The 21,408-nt window shown below is 40.4% G+C and overlaps 1 protein-coding gene across 2 annotated transcripts in view; it reads left to right on the forward strand.

The window, feature by feature from the left end:
* Positions 1-21,408, forward strand: part of ILRUN (inflammation and lipid regulator with UBA-like and NBR1-like domains) — a 114,314-nt gene that overhangs the window by 46,183 nt on the left and 46,723 nt on the right. Inside the window, exon 3 of one of the 2 annotated variants that reach the window (XM_023212564.3) lies at positions 6,400-6,597. The exons of the other annotated variant lie outside the window; for it this stretch is intronic. Within the exon in view, the coding sequence (XP_023068332.1) occupies positions 6,400-6,597 (198 nt within the window). The remainder of the gene's footprint in view (positions 1-6,399; positions 6,598-21,408) is intronic. 2 annotated transcript variants of the gene reach the window in all.

Genomic DNA, 21,408 nt, shown 5'->3' on the forward strand with positions numbered 1-21,408 from the left:
CCTCCCTCCCTCCCTCCCTCCCTTCCTTCCTTCCTTCCTTCCTTCCTTCCTTCCTTCCTTCCTTCCTTCCTTCCTTCCTCTCTCTCTTTCTCTTTTCTCTCTTTCTTTTCTCTCTTTCTCTCTTTCTTTCTTTTCTTCAAGGTCTCACTCTGTCACCCAGGCAGGGAGTGCAGTGGCGCAATCTTGGCTTCCTGGGCTCGAGTGATCCTCTTGCCTTGGCCTCGTGAGTAGTTTCGATTACAGATATGAGCCACCGCACCATGCCTGGCTAATTTTTTAAAGTTTTTGTAGAAATAGGGTTTCATTGTGTTGCTCAGGCCGTTCTCAAACTCCTGGGCTCACACTATCCTCCCACCTTGGCCTCCTAAAATGCTGGGATTACAGGCATGAGCCACTGCACCTGGCCTTAAATTATTTTCTAATGACTTTTGGGGGCAGGCGTTGGGTTTAGTATTTCTCATCACATCTAATGACAATTTATGTTGACGGATGGAGGGTGTTTTAACTTTCTTATTATTAATGAGAACTTCAGAGAAATTCTGAGAGGTGGAAAACTAGGCAAAAGAGAGTATTTAGCTAAGAATATGTGGTTGTGGGGGTGCCCTGTCTAGCAAGTTAATTTGATGTGAGATGATTTAAAACTCTGGGGACTCAAATAAAGCTATAAAAGTGACCTTTTATTGATTTGGTTTACTTTTCAGTTCTTTACAATTCAGTTCTTTATGATGGGGAGAGACTGGCTAGACCAGCCTTTTATGTAAGAATGTACCAAATTGAATTGTTATTCTTAGTTTTTCTGGCATATTTAGAAGTAACTCTCCTTTGGAGGAAAGTTCAGTGTGTCATTGACCAAACACATAGTTTGGACTGACGCAGTGTTGTGGATGACTCAGGACACCTGTGGCTTTGTAAAATTTCATTCGCCCCTTTCCTTTTTAGCTATAACAGTGGTGCACTGTTAGTTTGGGAGGTACATGGTAACAGAGGAAAATAGCCATATTTTCTATTTTTCTTGAAATTCTTACTTATTCAAAGTCTACTATACTTTGCCTAATTTCTTTCTCACCTTGCTTAATTTTGCCTGCTTTTAAAAAATATCAAGACAATTTCTTCATTTAATAATAACTTTTGTCATGTTTTTATTCTGAATTTAAAACCTGCTGTGTTACTGATCAAAAATGGTTTCAGAGGCTGGGCGCAGTGGCTCACACCTGTAATCCCAGCATTTTGGGAGGCCAAGGTCAGCAGATCACTTGAGGTCAAGAGTTCAAGACCAGCCTGGCCAACATGGCAAAACCCCACCTACTAAAAATTCAAAACATTAGCTGGGCATGGTGTTGCACACCTGTAGTCCCAGCTACTCAGGAGGCTGAGGCATAAGAATCACTTGAACCCAGGAGGCAGAGGTTGTAGTGAGCCAAGATTGCACCGCTGCCCTCCAGCCTGGGCAACAGAGAGAGACTCTGTCTCAAAAAAAAAAAAAAAGTTTTTTGGAATCTCTATATATATATATATATTTTTTTTTTAAATAAGTGAGGTTTGTTTGGAAAGTGTGACTTACTCAAGTTTTATTTGTTTATTTTAAAGTGAAGCCAGTACCTTGTTTATAGTGAAAACAGTGAAAATGGCCTGGCTTTCTGTGAGCTCTTCAGTGTTTTTAAATACTGAAAGTTGTTAGAGTACTGTTGAAATGTTTTAAATACCATCTTGTGGCAGACTGATTATTTTGTATTTCAGAAAGCCTCTTGATATATCTGCTTACTTACTAGACTGTTACTTGGGCTAATGGGGAGCTTGGGGAGGTTGATATGCAGTAGTTAGAATGTCAAATCAGAACCCCCAAAGCCTACCTTTCATGTTGACTTATAAAAATCTCTATTGGTGGGCCTGAGTGCTTTTCCCCTCTGCGTTTGCTTTGTAACCTCAGTTTAAAACAGCCTCTGAATCTCTTTCCTTGTGTGAAAGGGCATTCTTGTGCCTGAACAGATCTTGAAAAGTGGGGTAGCAGTTGCTAGAGATTTTATCTTTCAAGGTGCTTTGAATAAATAGGTTTTCTTTTCTTCTGGAAGTTGTCCACCTAGCTGTAGAGTAGTTTTATATCTATAAATTGGATGTTTTCCATTTGGTTAAGGAGAATCCGGCCACACGTAACTGAGTATCAGGCATGTTATTTGAGAGAGGAAGAACATGCATGTGTACAGGTTCTTTGGTGTCATCCTAATCTGGCCTGAGTTCTTTCTGTAAATAGAGTAGTAACATAGAAGTAGGGCAGGCCCTGGCAATTTTTCCTCTGGCTGTCTTACTCTCATTCATAACCTCCCTAAGAAATAAGCACTCACTGAAAGAGCTACATAAATAATAATTTTCATGCACTTCTGTCTTGTCATTTTTTTAGGCGTACTGGGCATTCAAATATACCACAGATGAGACTGATAGGAACCTCATATAGTTGTCCCAATAGCTTTCCCCGAAGAAGGCAAATGTCACACGCTGTTTAAAATTAAATTCCTGGCCAGGCGTGGTGGCTCAACCCTGTAATCCCACAACTTTGGGAGGCTGAGGCCGGTGGATCACCTGAGGTCAGGAGTTCAAGACCAGCCTGTCCAACATGGTGAAACCCCATCTCTACTAAAACTACAAAAAAATTAGCCAGGCATGGTGGCAGGTGCCTATAATCCTGCCTATTCGAGAGGCTGAGGCAGGAGACTTACATGAACCTAGGAGGCAGAGGTTGCAGTGAGCCGAGACCGCACCGCTGTACTCCTGCCTGGGTGGCAGAGTGAGACTCCGTCTCATAAATGAATAATAAGATAAATAAATAAATAGAAATAAATAAACTTAAACTCCTAATATTTTTTAAGTCCTTTATTAGATTTGCAAAAACAGAACTGAGACATTTAATAACATAGATGCAGAATTCTAGGATTCAGACTTCTGTCACTGTGGAAGCATTGGAAGCTTAGTAAACCTGAGCAGGAAACTTGGGAGTTAAAATGAAAATTTGAAACTGTCCCTCTAAAAATATGAGTAGACAGAATTCTCTTTACCAGCACCTAGAGCTTCTCAGTGCTCTGTTGTACAATTGTAGTGAATATTAAGCCGAGCATGTTATGATAACCCTAGTGTTTCTCAGACTTTGGTGAAATTTTTGTGATTGTCATATGAGAGGGTATCTTGGGCATATTGATCCAGAGTTGTCTTTATTTTTTGAACTTCATAGAAGTGAATTAAAGGGATGGGAAAAGAACTTGAGAAAGAACGATTATTTCCTCCATTTTTCTTTTAGTGAATTAAAATAGTTAGCTTTCTACCTTTCTCTTCAGTATGATTCTAGAGAAGATAATTTTGCTTCTTTCATTCAACACATTTTATTATGTTCCAGTCACTTTATTAGGTACAAGGGAGAAATGGTCACAAGATTGATGAAGGTTTCTGCTTTCATGGAGCTTAATATGAAATGCAGTGTCCACACTTATAAGGGTTAAAAAGGAGATCATCATTAAGGTTTGTCTTCTGCATTGCTATTTGGATATTCCTTACTGTCTCCAGACTATTTCTATAATTGTATATACTTACTAAGTCCCAGGATTTCTGGGACTGTTGGACTTTTGATTTTTGTGATGCTTGCTACCATCTCAAAATTGTAACATGACAGGTTTTTTGTTTTGTTTTGTTTTTACTTTATTTTAAAAAATAAAGTGATATTTCATATCTGGAGAATTACAGCCTTAATTATATACTTGATTGTGATACTTAACTAGGAATGTCATAAAACGTGGATTAGTTTTTCTTTTCTTCTAGATAGAAATCTATCCCCCATTAATCCAGTTTGCAACTGAGACTTAATTTGGAGCCCAGTTCTATTATACCTCTCGAATTCACATTTCAGGTATGCTTAGTGTAGTCCAGACAACTCATTGTATTTCCCTTCCTTCTGTATCAAACATCATTATCTTTGACCTTTTCAGAGTTGTTTGACCTAACAGTTGTGACTATAAAACTATATGTATTATTGATAACGCTCAGAAGGCAGATGATTGGTTTTTCACTTTATAGCCAATGAACACTTCAGAGTTGTTGGTGGATAAGTCTTCCAGTTTTTTTCCCAGAGGCTCTTTAAATACTCCACTGAGAACTAATAGGTATCTGGAGTACCAAGAAGTGCAGGACCTTAGCCAAATGCCAGTGTTTAATGTTACCCACTTAATGTTTTACCGACTAACTCAGTTTCTCTGGAATATAGCAGCACTCCTTTTGCACACTTAAGATGACCCAATCATCTCAGCTGCTTGTGGTTGTGCCTAGGAGAGCTAAGTCTTTTTCACACTCAGTCTTGGTTTACCTTATTTTCCTATAAGTTCAAAAAACAGACATATTTTTGGGTTTTCATAAAAATAGACATTATCCTGCTGCAGGTATATGTGTATGTGTATGTGTGTGTATGTGTGTATCTTAAAGAATAACTGTGGATTTAGCCCCATGATAGTAGTACAGTTTTTCTCTTGGATTTTGGTCTTCAAGGAGACTGACATTTTGTAAGGTGCTTCATGTCAGCTACTATTCTGTTTGTTGTAAGACAAATAGGCTTTTGCCAGATCTCAGAAATGAAGAAGATAAACTGCATGTATTGTCAGTGTATCATCCACAACCTTTCCAGCAGCAGTGGTTGCCCTTTATAGGGTTAACTTAGGACATTTTGTTGGCAAATTTTTTAAAAAGAAGGTAGGCTAAAACATAGTGGCCACTGCTTTAGCTGCTACCCCTTAAGACCCAAGGAGCACAGAGGGTGCCATTCATAATGGAGCTGAGATTTCAGGAATGGAACTCTGGTTTCTTTCCAGTAGTGAGCCATCAGGTATGTCAGAACTGGGCACTTAGAGAGCAAAGAACTGAGGCATCTTAGATAGCAGATAAATGACAAGCACCCTCTGTTCTGAGAGTCCTGCCATGTTCAACTTTTCACAGTGGTATGTTTTTATAATGAATGTATATATTCCAAAAAAAGATATATAGAGGTTTCTGTCTACAGTTAAAAAGGAGTTTATCAATTGCTGCATATTGGAGAGACTTCACGGGAAAGATCACATCTAGTCACTGTGTGGCTGCCTATACTGCTTGACTAGTGAGAACTAGTCAACACATAGATTTCTCATGAATTAGTTACATGAAAATAGGTACACAAGAGTGGGTACTGGCCGGGCGCCATGGCTGATGCCTATAATTCCAGCGCTTTGGGAGGCCGAGGCGGGCAGATCACCTGAGGTCAGGAGTTCATGATCAGCCTGGCCAACATGGTGAATCCCCATCTCTACTAAAAATACAAAGATCAGGCCAGGTGCGGTGGCTAACACCTATAATCCCGGCACTTTGGGAGGCCGAGGCGGGCGGATCATGAGGTCAGCAGTTCGAGACCAGCCTAGCCAACATGGTAAAATCCTCATCTCTTGTAAAAATACAATAATTAGCCAGGCATGGTGGTGTGTGCCTGTAATCCCAGCTACTCAGGAGGCTGAAGCAGGAGAATCGCGTGAAGCCGGGAGGCGGAGGTTGCAGTGAGCCAGAGATCGTGCCATTGTACTTCAGCCTGGGCGACTCTTTACTCTATGAGAGTTACAGGTTAAATCGTGTTTGATTTAACCTGTAACTCTGTAAAAATCTATCTCCCTTTGACACATCCGATTGACCCTCCTTCCCGTCCTTTCCGCAAGTACCTCCAGCTGGTGCCATTGTTCTTGCAACCACAGTTCATTGATGTTATCAGGGGAGATCACCCCATTATTTATATTTTCATCACCACCTGAGGTCTAAACTTTTACTGCCTTTTATATTCATGTGGTCTCTTGAGCTCTTGAGTATTTTATAGTTATGGACCCCAGAAGAAAAGTCATACTTGAGGCAAAAAGCAATTTTAAGTTGAGAATAATACCATTGAAATTACTCCTTGTGTGCTTCATCCTCTTGTTTCTGTGGAAAAACTGGCAACATCAGATATACCGTGAAAATGGACATATGTTACCTTTTAGTAGACAGAGCTGTCGCCTAAACGTGGGCCTGTGTTTCATCTCCATGGCTCTTCATGGACATCATTCTTAGGTTCTACAGATTCAGTGTAATGTGTGGCCTTCCCTGGAGTCACCTGAAACACTCGTTGTCTTGAGGAACTGCCTTGCTTTTGCCTTATGTGCTTCTTCATAGGGTTAGATTATTGGTCAGAGGTTGTTGGTTCTGATAATTCCTTTTGATCAGTTGTGTGAGACAATATATGGCTCAGGTGTATGTGGTTAGGTTTACGTATATATGTGAGAAAAAGAAAGAGGCCGCTTCTACAGTTTCATAATAAACTGCACCCGGCATAGGACCATTGATTGCCTAACATTTTTTTCTTTTGCTTGAACTCAGGGGCAGAGGCCTGGCCTCCAGGGGTTTGTCTTAAATATGTCGGGGGAGACCAATTTGGACATGTGAACATGGTGATGGTGAGATCGCTAGAGCCCCAAGAGATTGCAGATGTCAGCGTCCAGATGTGCAGCCCCAGCAGAGCAGGAATGTATCAGGGACAGTGGCGGATGTGCACTGCTACAGGACTCTACTATGGAGGTGAGTATGTCCTTGTGCAGCCCAGGGTGAAGGAACTAAGGTAACATCTTACAACATCCCCAGTGTTGCTCACAGAGCCTGTCAAATTGCATAACAGGGCATGGCCTCTTTTTAACAGTCACCCCATGCAGGTAAATGATTTGCATTTTATGACTAATTGATTTAGTCTAGTGCTCTTTCTTTTATCCTAGGAATATAATTTAGTGACCTGAACGAGGTATTATATTTTGCATTCTAAATAAATATTTAGTAGTGCTGCTGTTTTTACTATATAAGCTGGTAGATGCTATAAGAGTACTAAAGGCAGTCCTTGTTCTCAAAATCTCTGGACACAAGTCATATAAACACAGATAATGCACAAAATGTGCATACTTCTTCCAACCTACTTGTCAAACTGCTAACATACCTCACTCCCTTCTCTTTATTGCCAGATTTTTTGAGCAGTGACTTGTACTCTCTGTCTCTTCTTTCACATTTTCCACACACTCTTCAACCCAATTTATCCTTTATCCACTCCCCATTCCAGTGAAAGTTAATCGGTGACTACCCTGTTTCCAAATCCAATAGCCTGTTTACAGTCTTCATACCAGCTGACCTTTTAATGATCATCTGGCACCATACTACACATGTTTTTTGAAACATGTACTTTCTTAGACTCATAGGACATCTCTCCTGTTTCTCTTCCTCTTCTCTGTTCTTTCTCTGTCTCTGTCTATTCTCAACTTTACCCTGGGATTCCTAGATTCTCAGTTGAGCCCCATTCATGGTTGGTGACCTCATCTACCCATGAGGCTTCAGCTGTCACCAGTATACCATACACGGCGATGCTCAAATTAATATCTATAGCTGTGGCCTCTTTTCAGAACCCCACACCCGTGTTTTAACTTGTTATGGGCAGAACTTTTAACATCTCCCAGACAGAATTTATATTTGCTGGACATGGTGGCACATGCCTGTAATCCCAGCACTTTGGGAGGCTGAAGTGGGAGAATTGCATGAACCTAGGAGTTCGAGATCAGCCTGGGCAAAACAGAGAGACCTTGTCTCTATAAAAAATAAAAATAAATTAGCCAGGCATGGCGATGTGAACCTGTCATCCCAGCTCCTTGGGAGGCTGAGGTGGGAGAATTGCTTGAGCCTAGGAGGTCAAGGTTGCAGTGAACCACGATCATTCCACTGCACTCCAGTCTGGATTACAGAGTGAGTCCCTGTCTCAAAACAAAACAAAACAAAAAAACCAACCTTATATCCTTCTCATTGGCACACCCCCTGAGATAATCGGGTCAGAAACCTGGGAGCCATCATTTGTTCTGTGATTCCTAATCACAAACTGATTCCTATTGGTTGCACTATATCCTGTGTCCTGGAGATCAAAAACAAATAAATAGTACATAGTACTTGCCTTCAGGGAGCTCTTAACTGGACTCATGGCCTGTAGGCCAGTGGGACCTTTGGAGTTATTTCTAGAAGTCCTAGAATTAATGATCTCATATATGTTTTTGTAGCCAGTGGCAACTTTAGAAATGTTAATATTAGAAAGAGTCTCATAGTGCTTATGTGACATCATTCTTTGCCTAAAGCCTTCGTACCTACTGTAATGAAGCTAAACTCCTTGGCACAGGATATAAAGCTCACGATCTGGCCTGGCCTCATTTTCACTCCCATCTTCAGTTATCCCCTAACTCCCCAACAGTCAGTCCCCAAAGATGCCATATGCTTTCACTTCTCCCTGCCCTTGCTCATTGCTCTCATTGCCTGAAATAATCCTTTTATTTCATCAAATTGCTGCTCATCCTCAAGGCCCTGCCCGAGTCACCTTTCCTCCTTGCTTCCTCCTCCTTGCCTACTCTCTCCACTACCCTAAGAAAATTCATCCCTCCCCCTTCATTAATATCATGCACATGCTTGTTACTATATTTAGCACATTGTATATTAGGTATTTGTTTTGTTTATCCTATTTTTATCCCATGAAACTGTGAACAATTTGTTGCATAGTGGAATAATCACATATCAAAATGCAGAGAGATTATTTGTCCCTTCCCTGTAGGACTCCATTTTCAGGCAGTGTCTGATAAGAATCCCCTCACCTGGGGTTGGAAGTGGTTTCTCCCACAGCTGAGCTCCTTTATATTAGCTCTTCACTTCTCACTCCTTTGTTTCTTCTCTTGGCACTTTACCTCTTTCTACCCATTTAGTTTGATAAATGTCTCATGTCACCTTTAAAACTGAAGGTGACACATGTCTGATTTATCTTTGTAACTCTCAGAAATGTTGAGCTTAATGCAGAATGGAGAGTGGCTACTTAGTAAATTTTTTAAATACATGCCACCACTTTTAAGGGGAGAAGAAGACAATATACATGACTTAAAAATAAAAAAAAATCGCTTTGATGAAAAAATACTACTTATCAATGTTCCCTAGTGGTTAAGAACGCTAGTCTTGTTTTATGTGTGTGTGTTTTTAGTGTTAAATTGAAAATAATTATCACTATGTGGGACATTACATTTTATACTCATAGCAACTCTCTCAAATTCAAAAGTAGTTTGAGTATAAATATGAGGGGACTTTAAAAAGATCTTGGAAAAATGGAATTAAAAGATAAAAGTAAAGGCTGGGTGCAGTGGCTCAAGCCTGTAATACCAGCACTTTGAGAGGCTGAGGGAGACAGATCACTTGAGGTCAGGAGTTCAAGACCAGCCTGGCCAATCTAGTGAAATCCCATCTCTACTGAAAATACAAAATTTAGCTGGGCAGGTGGCTCACACCTGTAATCCCGCTACTCGGGAGGCTGAGTCAGGAGAATCATTTGAACCTGGGAGGCAGAGGTTGCCGTGAGCCGAGATCACGCCACTGCACTCCAGCCTGGATGACAGAGTAAAGGCTTCATATTAAAAAAAAAAAGATAAAAATAAGATAGATAAACTTTATTTCTCAGCATAAGCTTCATCAAGTTCAAGACACTTTTGTAAGTAATGATAACAGCCATTTAGTCCATCCCCAAAGAACTGAGGGTCCTAGGAATTTAACCATGTAAATGCAGGTGTTTTTATGTTATTATTACAAGAAAACTGGGTGTCCATTAAAGATTTTTTAAGACTAGGAAACAAAAAAGGTAGAAGGAACCAAATCAGGACTGTAAGGTGGATGCCTAATGATTTCCCATGGAAACTGTTAGAAAATTGCCTTTGCTTGATGAGAGGAATGAGCAGGAGCTCATAGTGGAGTAGATCTTTTCCTGCTAAAGCTTTGGCTGACTTTCTTAAAACTAACACACGCAGACGTACTTTTTTTTTTTTTTTTTTGAGATGGAGCCTTGCTCTTGTCGCCCAGGCTGGAGTGCAGTGACATGATCTCGACTCACTGCAGCCTCTGCCTCCCGGGTTCAAGCGATTCTCCTGCCTCATCCTTCTGAGTAGCTGGGGTTACAGGCACTCACCACCACACCCGGGTACTTTTTTGGTATTTTCATAGAGGCGGGGTTTCACCATGTTGGCCAGGCTGTTCTTGAACTCCTGACCTCAGGTGATCTGCCCACCTTTGCCTCCCAAAGTGCTGGGATTACAGACGTGAGCCACTGCACCTGGCCTCTCTTTCTTTCTTTCCTTTTTTTTTTTTTCATTGGTCATCCAGGCTGGAGTGCAGTAGAACGATCGTAGCTCACTGGACTCGAAGTCCTGGACTCAAGCGATCCTCTTGCCTCAGCCTCCCAAGCAGCTGGGACTACAGGCATGTGCCATCATACTTTTTTTTTTTTTTTGGTAGAGATGAGACCTCCCTATGTTGCCCAGGTTGGTCTCAATTCCTGGAGTCAAGTGGTCCTCCCACCTCGGCCTCCTAAAGTGCTGGGATTACAGGCGTGAGCCACTGTGCCCCGCTCTCAAAACACTGTTAGTATTCTTTGGCCCTCTAGAAAGTTGACAAGCAAAATACCCTGAGGAGCCAAAAAATTGTTGCCATGACCTTTGCTCTTGACTGGTCCACTTTTGCTTTGACTGGCCCACTTCCACCTCTTGGTAGCCATTGCTTTGATTGTGCTTTGTCTTTAAGGTCACAGTGGTAAAGCCGTGTTTCATCTCCTGTTGTAGTTATTTGATAAATACTTCAGGATTTTGATCCCACTGCTTAAGATTTCCATTGAAAGCTCTGCTCTTGTCTGCAGCTAATCTGGGTTCAAAGTTTTGGTACCCATTGATTGGAAAGTTTGCTCACCTTTAATTTTTGAGTCAGAACTGTGTACGCTGAATCAGTTGAGATGTCTGTGGTGTTGGCTGTTGTTTCTGCTATTAATCATTGGCTCTTGTTCAGTTAGAGCACAGACAAGATTAATTTTTTCCTCCAAAATTAATGTGGATGGTCCGCTGCTATGGGCATCTCCAGCGTCATGTTGTCCCTTCTTGAAACAGATTATCCATTCATAAACTGCTGATTTCTTTGGGGCATTGTCCCCGTAAACTTTGTGTGTGTGTGTGTGTGTGTGTGTGTGTTTTTGAGATGGAGTCTCGCTCTGTTGCCCAGGCTGGAGTGCAGTGGCGCAATCTCGGCTCACTGCAAGCTCCGCCTCCCGGGTTCATGCCATTCTCCTGCCTCAGCCTCCCAAGTAGCTGGGACTACAGGCGCCCGCCACCATGCCCAGCTAATTTTTTGTATTTTTGGTAGAGATGGGGTTTCACCGTGTTAGCCAGGATTGTCTCAATCTCCTGACCTCATGATCCGCCTGCCTAGGCCTCCCAAAGTGCTGGGATTACAGGTGTGAGCCACCAAGCCCGGCCCCCGTAAACTTTTTGTAAAGCATCAGTGATCTTCCATAGTGGATTCAAACTTCACTATGAATTGCATGTTTGCCCTTGCTTCAATTTTAGCAAAATTCATATTGCTCTGATAGGGTTTTTTTTTTTTGAACTGATGTTTTCTCCTTGGTGCCTCAAACTAGATGCTGTTCAGATTTGTTACAATAAGCTAGTATGAGTTTATTTTGATGCAAAAAAAATTTGAAATCCATGCATAGTTTTTTCATAATACTCATTTTCCATGAATTTTTTCATTTTCTTTTTTTTAATTTAATTTTGTGCTTACCCACCATGAATTTTTTGAAGATGATTGGGGCAAAAACATTAAATTTTTAACTTAAAACCCCTAATTTTAACTTAAAAACCCTTTTTTGGTCTTATAGTCTGCAAGTTGTTTCTCAGGACTTTGTGGAATCTAATGCCTTCAAGGGATTTTAATAATTCATTTGATTTTGTAGTTTTCAAGCATTTTTGTTAAGCTGTGGAACCTTTTCTTTGACAGAAGTATATATGAATGCCTTCTTGTAAAATGGGAAAGGATAAAAGTGAAATGTTTTCATTGAATTGGAGGCCTCCTTGGGCCTATGTTTCCCAGTCCTTGTGTGTCTGGGGTGGCTGCTGGAGCTCTGTGCGGTATAGTTTACCAACCTTTATCTGCTCCAGTGAACAGTTTAATTCCATTTTACAAAGCACTGTATTTCATTGAATTCAAATTATTATTGGTTACAAAACATACCCTAGTATCAGTAACAGAAAGTGAATAGATTATGTATAAAACCTTAGCCATAAGCACAGGGAAAAAAATAAACTGCCATAATAACCATGATTGGCTCACTGGGCTTACTAGCTTATCAAGTGTAATATAGTGGTTAAGAGTATGGACTGTGGAACTCTGTTGCCTAGGCACAAACTTGGACAAATTTTCTGTTTTAACAGCAAAAGATTGCTTTTTGGAGGTTTCTGTTTTTGGTGGGGTGGTTGTTTCTATAATTCTTTTTTTTTTTTTTGAGATGGAGTCTTGCTCTGTTGCCCAGGCTGGAGTGCAGTAGCGTGATCTTGGCTCACTGCAACCTCCGCCTCCCGGGTTCAAGCGATTCTCTTGCCTCAGGCTCACGAGTAGCTGGGATTACAGGCACCTGCCACCATACCCAGCTGATTTTTGTATTTTTAGTAGAGGTGAAGTTTCACCATGTTGAGTAGGCTGGTTTTGAACTCTTGACCTCGTGATCCGCCTGCCTCAGCCTCCCAGAGTGCTGGGATTACAGGCGTGAACCACCGCACCCAGCCGCTTCTGTAGTCTTTAGATGGTCTTCTTTAGAAAGAATCCACTCCCTTTATTTATTTATTTATTCATTCATTCATTCATTTATTTGAGACAGAGTCTCACTCTGTTGCCAGGCTGGAGTGCAGTGGCGTGATCTCAGCTCACTGCAACCTCTGCCTCCTGGGTTCAAGCGATTCTCCTGCCTCAGCCTCCCAAGTAGCTGGGACTGCAGGTGCGTGGCACGACACTTGGCTAATTTTTGTATTTTTAGTAGAGAAAGGGTTGCATGATGTTGGCCAGGGTGGTCTCAATCTCTTGACCTTGTGATCTGCCCACCTCAGCCTCCCAAAGTGCTGGGATTACAGACATGAGCCACTGCGCCCGACCCACTCCCTTTAACTCTTAGATTGTTTCAGTTCACGTTTCCTCTTACAAAGAATTTTTGCTGTATTCAGTCATTTACAGGTCTCCTGTAAAAGGTCTCCTCCACCCTGTTTCAGCTTCGTTGAGCTCTTTCAGAGTTTCTCAGTGGGTGTGCTTTCGGCATGTGGTGTGGACACTTCTTTATTGTGTGGGGCATATTACAAGATCTCTGGCCTCCTCCCACTAAAGATCTGTGGCTTCACCTGTTTATCTTGATAATAAACACTGTCCCCCATCACACAAATTTCTACCTTGCTAGGTCTAAGACTAATAAGTATCTGAATTTTGGCAGATTTATTTTCAAGTCCTAGCATTTTATCTTTTTTTTCCTCGACTTTGATACCCCTTCCCAATCCACCCCATCGAAGGATTAGCTTCTTAGCTTTTATCTAAGTAGCAAATACTAACAAATAGTAGAAAGTTCTAACAAAGTCTGGTACTTACTATTTGCAGGTATTATTTTGGGCTTTTTGCATATGTTACCTTGTGAAGTATTAGCTGCATTTTATGGATGAGAAAACTAAAGACCAGAGAGGCTTAAGGTCTAGTAAAAGTTGTAAATTAGTTATGAATTATAGTTATAAATTAATAAAAGTAATTTTATTATCTTTGTCATTAATTTGGCTGTCACTACTATTGGGGTTCAGAAGGAAACTGGTTCTAGGATGTTAATACTTGTTAGAGTTTAGTGAGGATGGAGTATGTGGTCCCGAAGTCCTCTCTCTACTTCCAGAGTGAGTGGGCATTGAGGTGAAGTTGAGATTGACAGGGCTATTCTTAGGTAGTTGGGTGTCAGTTTTTCCCCAGAGAGTTCCTGCCTGCTAGAAGATACTCAGTTCTGTAGGACGTTGGACTCTGGGCAAAGGGTAAGCAGCTTGAGTGATTGTCCCTGTTTTAGCCTGGATGCCGATAGTAATATGCTTCATCTCCTACTAAGAGTGCCGCCTTCCAGATTTCCAAAGGAGAGATTTACCTTGTACCATGATAGTTTCCTCTAACTCTCAGAGTCCTAGTTGTGAAATAAGCTAAGTCAAGTGTAGTCTGGTTATCTCATACTTAAGGGGGATTCCACTACTTGAAGTAGTTCTTGTTAAATACCTCACATGGGTCCCTAGGGACATTTCACATGTCGAGTAAATAACCTATGCATTATTCATTTGGTTTCTCAGAGTTTAGAAATGAAGCTCCCCTTATGAAGGTCCTAAACCACAATATGTCCCACATGTTAGGAAACTTATTGGGTGCACTATATATAAGCTACACTGTTTATTTCCCAAACCTTTGTAAGTTCTTCCTTTACTTTCTCCGTTTTATAGCATGTCCTCCCTAACCAGGTAATATGAGACTTTCTTTCCTTATTTCTTGCTTATGTTTTAGTTAACATCATGTTATAAAAGAAGCTGTGGTTTCATACAAACTTCTTCATACTAGAATCGATGATATCTTCTACTCACATGCTATTCTGCCTGACATTTCTCCCAGTTATCTTGCCCTTTTGCTTATTAACCCCACATTTAAAACATTGTTCTTTTATGTTGAACTCAGAAGGGCTTCATCTGCTTCTAGAAGATCCTCCATAAGATGCTCATTGTTTTAATTCTGATCTCTAGAATTCTCTAATACCAGAAATATGAGTAGCCCTTGAAAATAAGATTTCATTTTTGAGTTTTTTTCTTTTTTGAGAGAGTGTCTTCCTTTGTCACTCAGGCTGGAATGTAGTGGTGTGCTCATGGCTCACTACAGCCCCGACTTCCTGGGCTCAAGCAGTCCTCCCATCTCAGCCTCCCAAGTAACTGGGACCACAGGCATGGGTTTTTGTTTGTGTTTTTGTTTTGTAGAGACAGGGTTTTGCCAAGTGGCCCGGCTGGTCTTGAACTCCTGGGCTCAAGCAGTCCTCCCACTTCAGCCTCCCAAAGTGCTGGGATCACAGGTATGAGCCACAGCAACCTGCCAAATATCATTTTTGATAAGTGAAATGCTCACCTAAGCTGTGACTTGTATGGTTTTAGAAGGAATGTTTCAAAATGTAAATGAGATCTGAAATTCTAAAATGTTATGTTACGAGATGATAGGCTATTTCAGCTTTGAAGAAGGAAACCTGCTATTGGTTGCACTGCCAGCAGGTGGTGGTGATTGTTTGGTTGGTGGTCATTTCCAGATAGTTCTGTGTGAGTCAAAGGCAGCGTGAAGGCCCAGCATGGTGGCTCACGCCTATAATCCCAGCACTTTGGGAGGCCAAGGCAGGTGGATTGCCTGAGCCCAGGAGCCCAAGACCAGCCTGGGCAATGTGGTGAAACTCCATCTCTACCAAAAATACAAAAAATTAGCCGGGCATGGTAACACACACCTGTAATCCCAGCTACTTGAGAGGCTGAGGTGGGAGGACTGCTTGAGCCTGGGAGGCGGAGGTTGCAGCGAACCAAGATCGTTCCACTGCACTCCAACCTGGGTGACAGAGTGAGACCAGTTTAACAACAATGTGGAATGGCTGTACTGTTCAGATTAACCTCTAAAATGCACATATGTGGGTCTTGAACCTTCTGTGGGCCGTCAAAAATTTAAAAATCAGATGAAATAGTGATCCTTTGTAAAGTGTAGTAATTAACAAGATATTGCACGTCCAGGCAGTAAAGCATCAAATGTTTACACTGCCTTGTCACTCGGCTGTGAGTAGTGTTAATGTGTGCTGTCAGTGCTAATGATGTTTGCTTTATAATTAATTTTCTTACTCCTCAACACACCATACACATGTATAGAAAAGGATTTGGTAGAGGGCAAAAATATAATTTGAAGGCTGCATCTTTTTTATTCATGGTAGCCAGCGCCCTTCTGTTAAATAGAAGCTTCGTTAGTCTGAAATGTTGGATTCCAGAAATTCTGAATTTAAGGGAGTAGTGATATTTCCTTAAAGATTTTTAAAAATCAAGTACAATTCTGTATTAAAATACTAGCATACTTACTGTTAAAAGGAAAAGAAATAGTTGTAAAACCATTGACCATTTTAAAGATTACATATTTCAGCATAATTTGTATCTTAATATAATCCTTAACTTTTTTGTATATATGCATTAGTAAGGACTATAGCTTAGGCCAGGTCTAGTTAAAGTGTTTTACTTATTTAGGGAATATAGCCCTGTCAGAGTAAAACATTTGCAAATAGAACTTACTGCACTTCCCCAGTTCTGAAGTGACAGTAATTTTAATATGCATCCTTGGTTTAATGATTACTTTCCTTGTAGGGGAGAGAGGTAGAGCCACTGCCATATTAAATGAACATATTAATTAGATGATCCATCTTGATTTCAGAGATATTAAAAATGAATAAAAAAGTAATACTTCAAACTTAGATATGTGTGTTTTCTCTTTACAAAAAAAAAATATGTTGACATATGTGCTGAAACCATTTCAGGTAAGAAATTCTTAAGGTTTCGCTGAATTGTTGTGTGATGGGAGTTTTTAGTAAGTGACATTGTGTACACTTGCCCCTAGATCAGACTGGAATATGTTTCTTATAAATGAGGAAATAAGCATAATTGACTTTTATTCAAATTATCGGTATATGCTATAAAACTAATGTGTAGTTATTTTTTAACATAATGGTGATTGGTATCTTAATGTATAGGGCGGGCTTTTAAACTTTTATCTCATAGCTTTGTTTTTTATGCAGTTTATATTCCTTAATTACTGTTCAGAATGTAGTCATAACTTCATTCTTAGAAACCTCACGTTAGCCTGGGGATCTTTGAAGAGGATAGTCTCTCACTGAAAAGCAGATTGCATTCTGTTCCTGTAATGATGGTTTGACATCAGCCTTATAGTGATGTAATGGGTTTTACCTTGAAATGGTAAGGATATTTTTTGGTTAGAAATTCATTAGTTTGTTCTGTGATTTTTATTTTGAAAAAATATCTCTTTAGCTTTTTATTTTTCTCCTTTTATTGTTAAAGAGCTTATACTTTCCTTTATTTACAAAGGAAATGTCAGTGTTGGACATTCAGCCCCAAGAAGGAATGTTGTGAGCCTACTGGCCTCTGGATTTTTTTTATTTTGTTTTTATTTTATTTTATTTTGCTTTACTTTACTTTATTTTTTAATTTATTTTGAGATAGAGTGTCTCACTCTATCACCCAGACTGGACAGTGTGAGGATCATAGCTCACTGTAGCCTTGAACTCCTGGGCCCAAGCAATCTCCCACCTCAGTCTCACAAGTAGCTGGGACTACCTACCTGGCTAATATTTTCAAAACCTTTTTTGTGGAGCGGGGGTCTCACTGCATTGCCAGGGTGATCTATAATTCCTGGCCTCAAGCAATTCTTCCTGTTCGCCTCCCGAAGTGCTGGGAATACAGATGTGAACCACCATGTCCAGTCTGGATTTCGCTTTGTAGTAACTATAATATCCTGCCAGCTTCCTCTTAAGATTTCCAGGCCCAGCGTGGTGACTAACACCTGTAATCCCAGCACTTTGGGAGGCCAAGACGGGTGGATTACCAGAGGTCAGGAGTTCAAGACCAGCCTGTCCAACATGGTGAAACCCCATCTCTACAAAAATACAAAAATTAGCTGAGCATGAAGGCGGGTACTTGTAATTCCAGCTACTCGGGAGGCTGAGGCAGGAGAATCACTTGAACCCAGGAGGCCAGGAGGCGGAGGTTGCAGCAAGACAAGATTGCGCCATTGCATTGTAGCCTGGACAACAGAGCGAGACTCTGTCTCAAAAAAAAAAAAAAAAGATTTCTAAGAATTTCCTTCCTTCCTTCCTTCCTTCCTTCCTTCCTTCCTTCCTTCCTTCCTTCCTTCCTTCCTTCCTCCCTCCCTCCCTTCCTCCCTTCCTCCCTCCCTCCCTTCCTCCCTCCCTTCCTTCCTTTTTTTTTTTTTTTGAGACAGGGTCTCACTCTGGTTGTGCAAGCTGGAGGAGTGCAGTGGCACGATCTTGGCTCACTGTAGCCTTGACCTCCGAGGCTCAGGTGATTCTCCCACCTCAGCCTCTCAAGTAGCTGGGATTACAGGTGCGCGCTGTTACACCCAGCTAATTTGTATTTTGAGTAGAGACAGGGTTTTGCTATGTTGCCCAGGGTGGTCTCAAACTCCTAGACTCATGCGATCCTGCCTCGGCCTCCCAGAGTGCTGGGATTACAGACGTGAGCCACCGTGCCGGCCAGATTTCTAAGAGTTTTGCTTGTAGTTTGTTTTGACATGATCTTGAAAGCAATGTAATTCTAAAGTGGTTTGGTTTTGGCTCAGTAGATTTCACAGTCATTTTTACTTTTTATTTTCATAATTTATCTTATATGTTTGGAAATCAGAAGTGATTATGAAAGTAAATTTTATTTCTGACCTGAGCCTTATTTGAGGACTTAAAAAATGTTTAATAATACATTTTATTTAGCTGAATATAGCCAAAATATTTTTTCAACATGTGACTGTAGCTACATCCCGAGTACTCAATAGCCACATGTGGCCAGTGGCCTGCTTTTTTGGACAGTGCAGCTCTGTGGATGCTGGCTGATATGTTGTACCATTTTTTTCTGTAAGAAATTGTATAGAATTGGTGTTATTCTTCTAAAGAATTTCCAGCAAAACCATTTGAACCTGGAGGTGTTTAGGTTTTCAATTACTAGTTAAATTTATTTTCATAGTTATAGGTCTATTCGGGTAATCTATTTCATCCTGAGTGACGTTGGGAAATTTCAAGGAAGTTGAATTTATGTTCATAGAGTTGTTTGTAGTAGCATCTTATCCTTTTAACATCTGTGTTTGATGATAATCCCTTTTTTCATTCTTGATAGTTTGTGTGTCTTCTTCTATCTTTTGATAGATTTCCCAATTTTCTTGGTCTTTGCAAAGAATCAGCTTCTGGTTTCATTGGTTTTTCTCTATTCTGTGTTCAATTTTATGGATTTCTGCTCTTTATTAATTCCTTCCTTCTTGATTTATTTTGTCGTTTCTTAAGGTAGAAACTGAGATTATTGCTTTCAGACCTTTCTTCATTTATAAATGTTTAGTACTATAAATTTTCCTCTAAGTGTTGCTTTTAGTTGAATCCCACAACTTCTGAAATGTATTTTTTTAAAATTTTTAGACACTGCAGTGAATGCAGAAATGTGTTTTTATTTTCATTCAGCTGAAAATATCTTCTAATTTCTCTTGAGACTTCCTGTTTGACCTATAGATTATGCAGAAGTGTGTTGTTTAGTTTTCAAACGTTTAGACATTTTTATCTTGTTTAATGTTAGTTTCTTTTTTAAAATAGATTTTTAATTTTTATTTTTACTTTGTAGAGATGGAGTCTTGCTAACTTGACCGGGCTGGTCTCATTCCTGGGCTCAAGCAATCCTTTTGCCTCTGCCTCCCAAAGTGTTAGGATTACAGGCATGTGCTCCCAGCTTTGTTAATAGTTTCTAGTTTAATTCCATTGTGGTCAGAGAATATCCTTTGTAGGATTTCTTTCCCTCCCTCCCTCCCTCCCCGCCTTGTCTCTGCCTCCCCTCCCCTCCCCTCCCTTCCCCTCTCCTATTCTCTTCTTTTTTCTTTTTCCTTTCCTTTCCCTTTCCCATTCTGACAGAGTCTCACTCTGCCCAGCTTCCAAGTAGCTGAGACTACAGGCACGCACCACCATGCCTGTCTTGTTTTTTACTTTTTATTTTTTGTAGAGATAGGGTCTTATTTTGTTGTCCCAGTTGTTCTCAAACTACTGGCTTCAAGGAGTCCTCCCACCTTGGCCTCCCAAAGTGCTGGGATTACAGACTTGAGCTACCACACTGGCTGATTTGATTTTTTGTTTCATTTATTAAGGTATTTGTGACTCAGGAGATGTTCTCTCTCTTGGTGAATATTCCATGTGTATTTCAAAAGCATGTGTATTTTGCTTTGTTGAGATGAGTGTTCTATACATGTCAGTTCAATCCAGTTGGTTGATTTTGTTGTTCAATTCCTTTATATCTGTTGATTTTTGTTGTTGTTTACTAGTTCTATCTTACTGAGAAGGGAGTGTTGAAAGGTCCAACTACAATTGTGGATTTGTGTTGTTACTTTTTTTCTCCTTTCAGTTATCAGTTTTTAATTCATGTATTTTGAAGCTCTGTTGTTAGGTACATAACATATTAGGATTATCTTTTAGGTGAATTACCCATTTATTAATGTGTAATATCCCTTTTCTTCCCTGATAATTTTCTTTGCTCTGAAGACTTTTGATAATAGTATAGCCACTTTAACTTTCTTTTGACTAGTGTTTACAAGGTCTTTATCTTTTAACTTTCAACCTACATGTATCATTTTATTTGGAGTTTCTTATAGATAGCATGTAGTTGGATCTATTTTTTCCTCCATTCTAACAATCTCTATTTTCTAATTGGTGTGTTTAGACCATTCACATTTAATATAATTATTGAAATGTTGAAATTATTGAATTTAGTTGTATCACTTTATGTTTTGTTCTCTTAGTTGAAGACTTAGTCACATTGCTAAACTTATTAGTTACTTGTGATTAAATTGTTTTAAAAATGTATTTGCTCCAGCCGGGTGCAGTGGCTCACGCCTGTAATCCCAACTCTTTGAGAGGCTGAGGAGGGCAGATCACGAGGTCAGGAGATCGAGACCATCCTGGCTAACACAGTGAAACCCTGCCTCTACTAAAAATATACACACACACACAAAAAATTAGCCAGGCGTGGTAGTGGGCGCCCATAGTCCCAGCTACTCGGGAGGCTGAGGCAGAAGAATGGCGTGAACCCAGGAGGTGGAGCTTGCAGCAGTGAGCCAAGATTGCACCACTGCACTCCAGCCTGGGCGACAGAGCAAGACTCCATGTCAAAAAAAAAAAAAAAAAATGTATTTGTTCTGATAAAAAGAAATACATGATTTATTATAGAAAATAAAGTCTAAAGAGAAAAGGAAACATTTGTTCTGCCATCCAAATATAAACGCTTTTAGTTTAGTTTAGTCTAGTCTAGTCTAGTTTAGTTTAGTTTAATTTAGTTTGAGATGGAGTCTCGCTCTGTCACCCAGAGTGGAGTGCAGTGGCGCGATCTTGGCTCACTGCAACCTCCGCCTCCCAGGTTCACACTATTCTCCTGCCTCAGCCTCTGTAGTAGCTGGTACTATAGGCATGCGCCACCACGCTTGACTAATTTTTGTGTTTTGAGTAGAGACGGGGTTTCACCATGATGGCCAGGCTGGTCTCGAACTCCTAACCTCAAGTGATCTACCCGCCTCAGCCTCCCAAAGTGCTGGGATTATAGGCATGAGCCACCGCGCCCGACCTAAACACTATTAACGTATGCATTTCCACATAGTTTTTTAAAATCCATGTATTAAAAGCAAAAAACTTCTTTGTTG

This window comes from Piliocolobus tephrosceles, chromosome 5 (assembly GCF_002776525.5).
Source record: "Piliocolobus tephrosceles isolate RC106 chromosome 5, ASM277652v3, whole genome shotgun sequence".
NCBI classification, from domain to species: Eukaryota; Metazoa; Chordata; class Mammalia; order Primates; family Cercopithecidae; genus Piliocolobus; species Piliocolobus tephrosceles.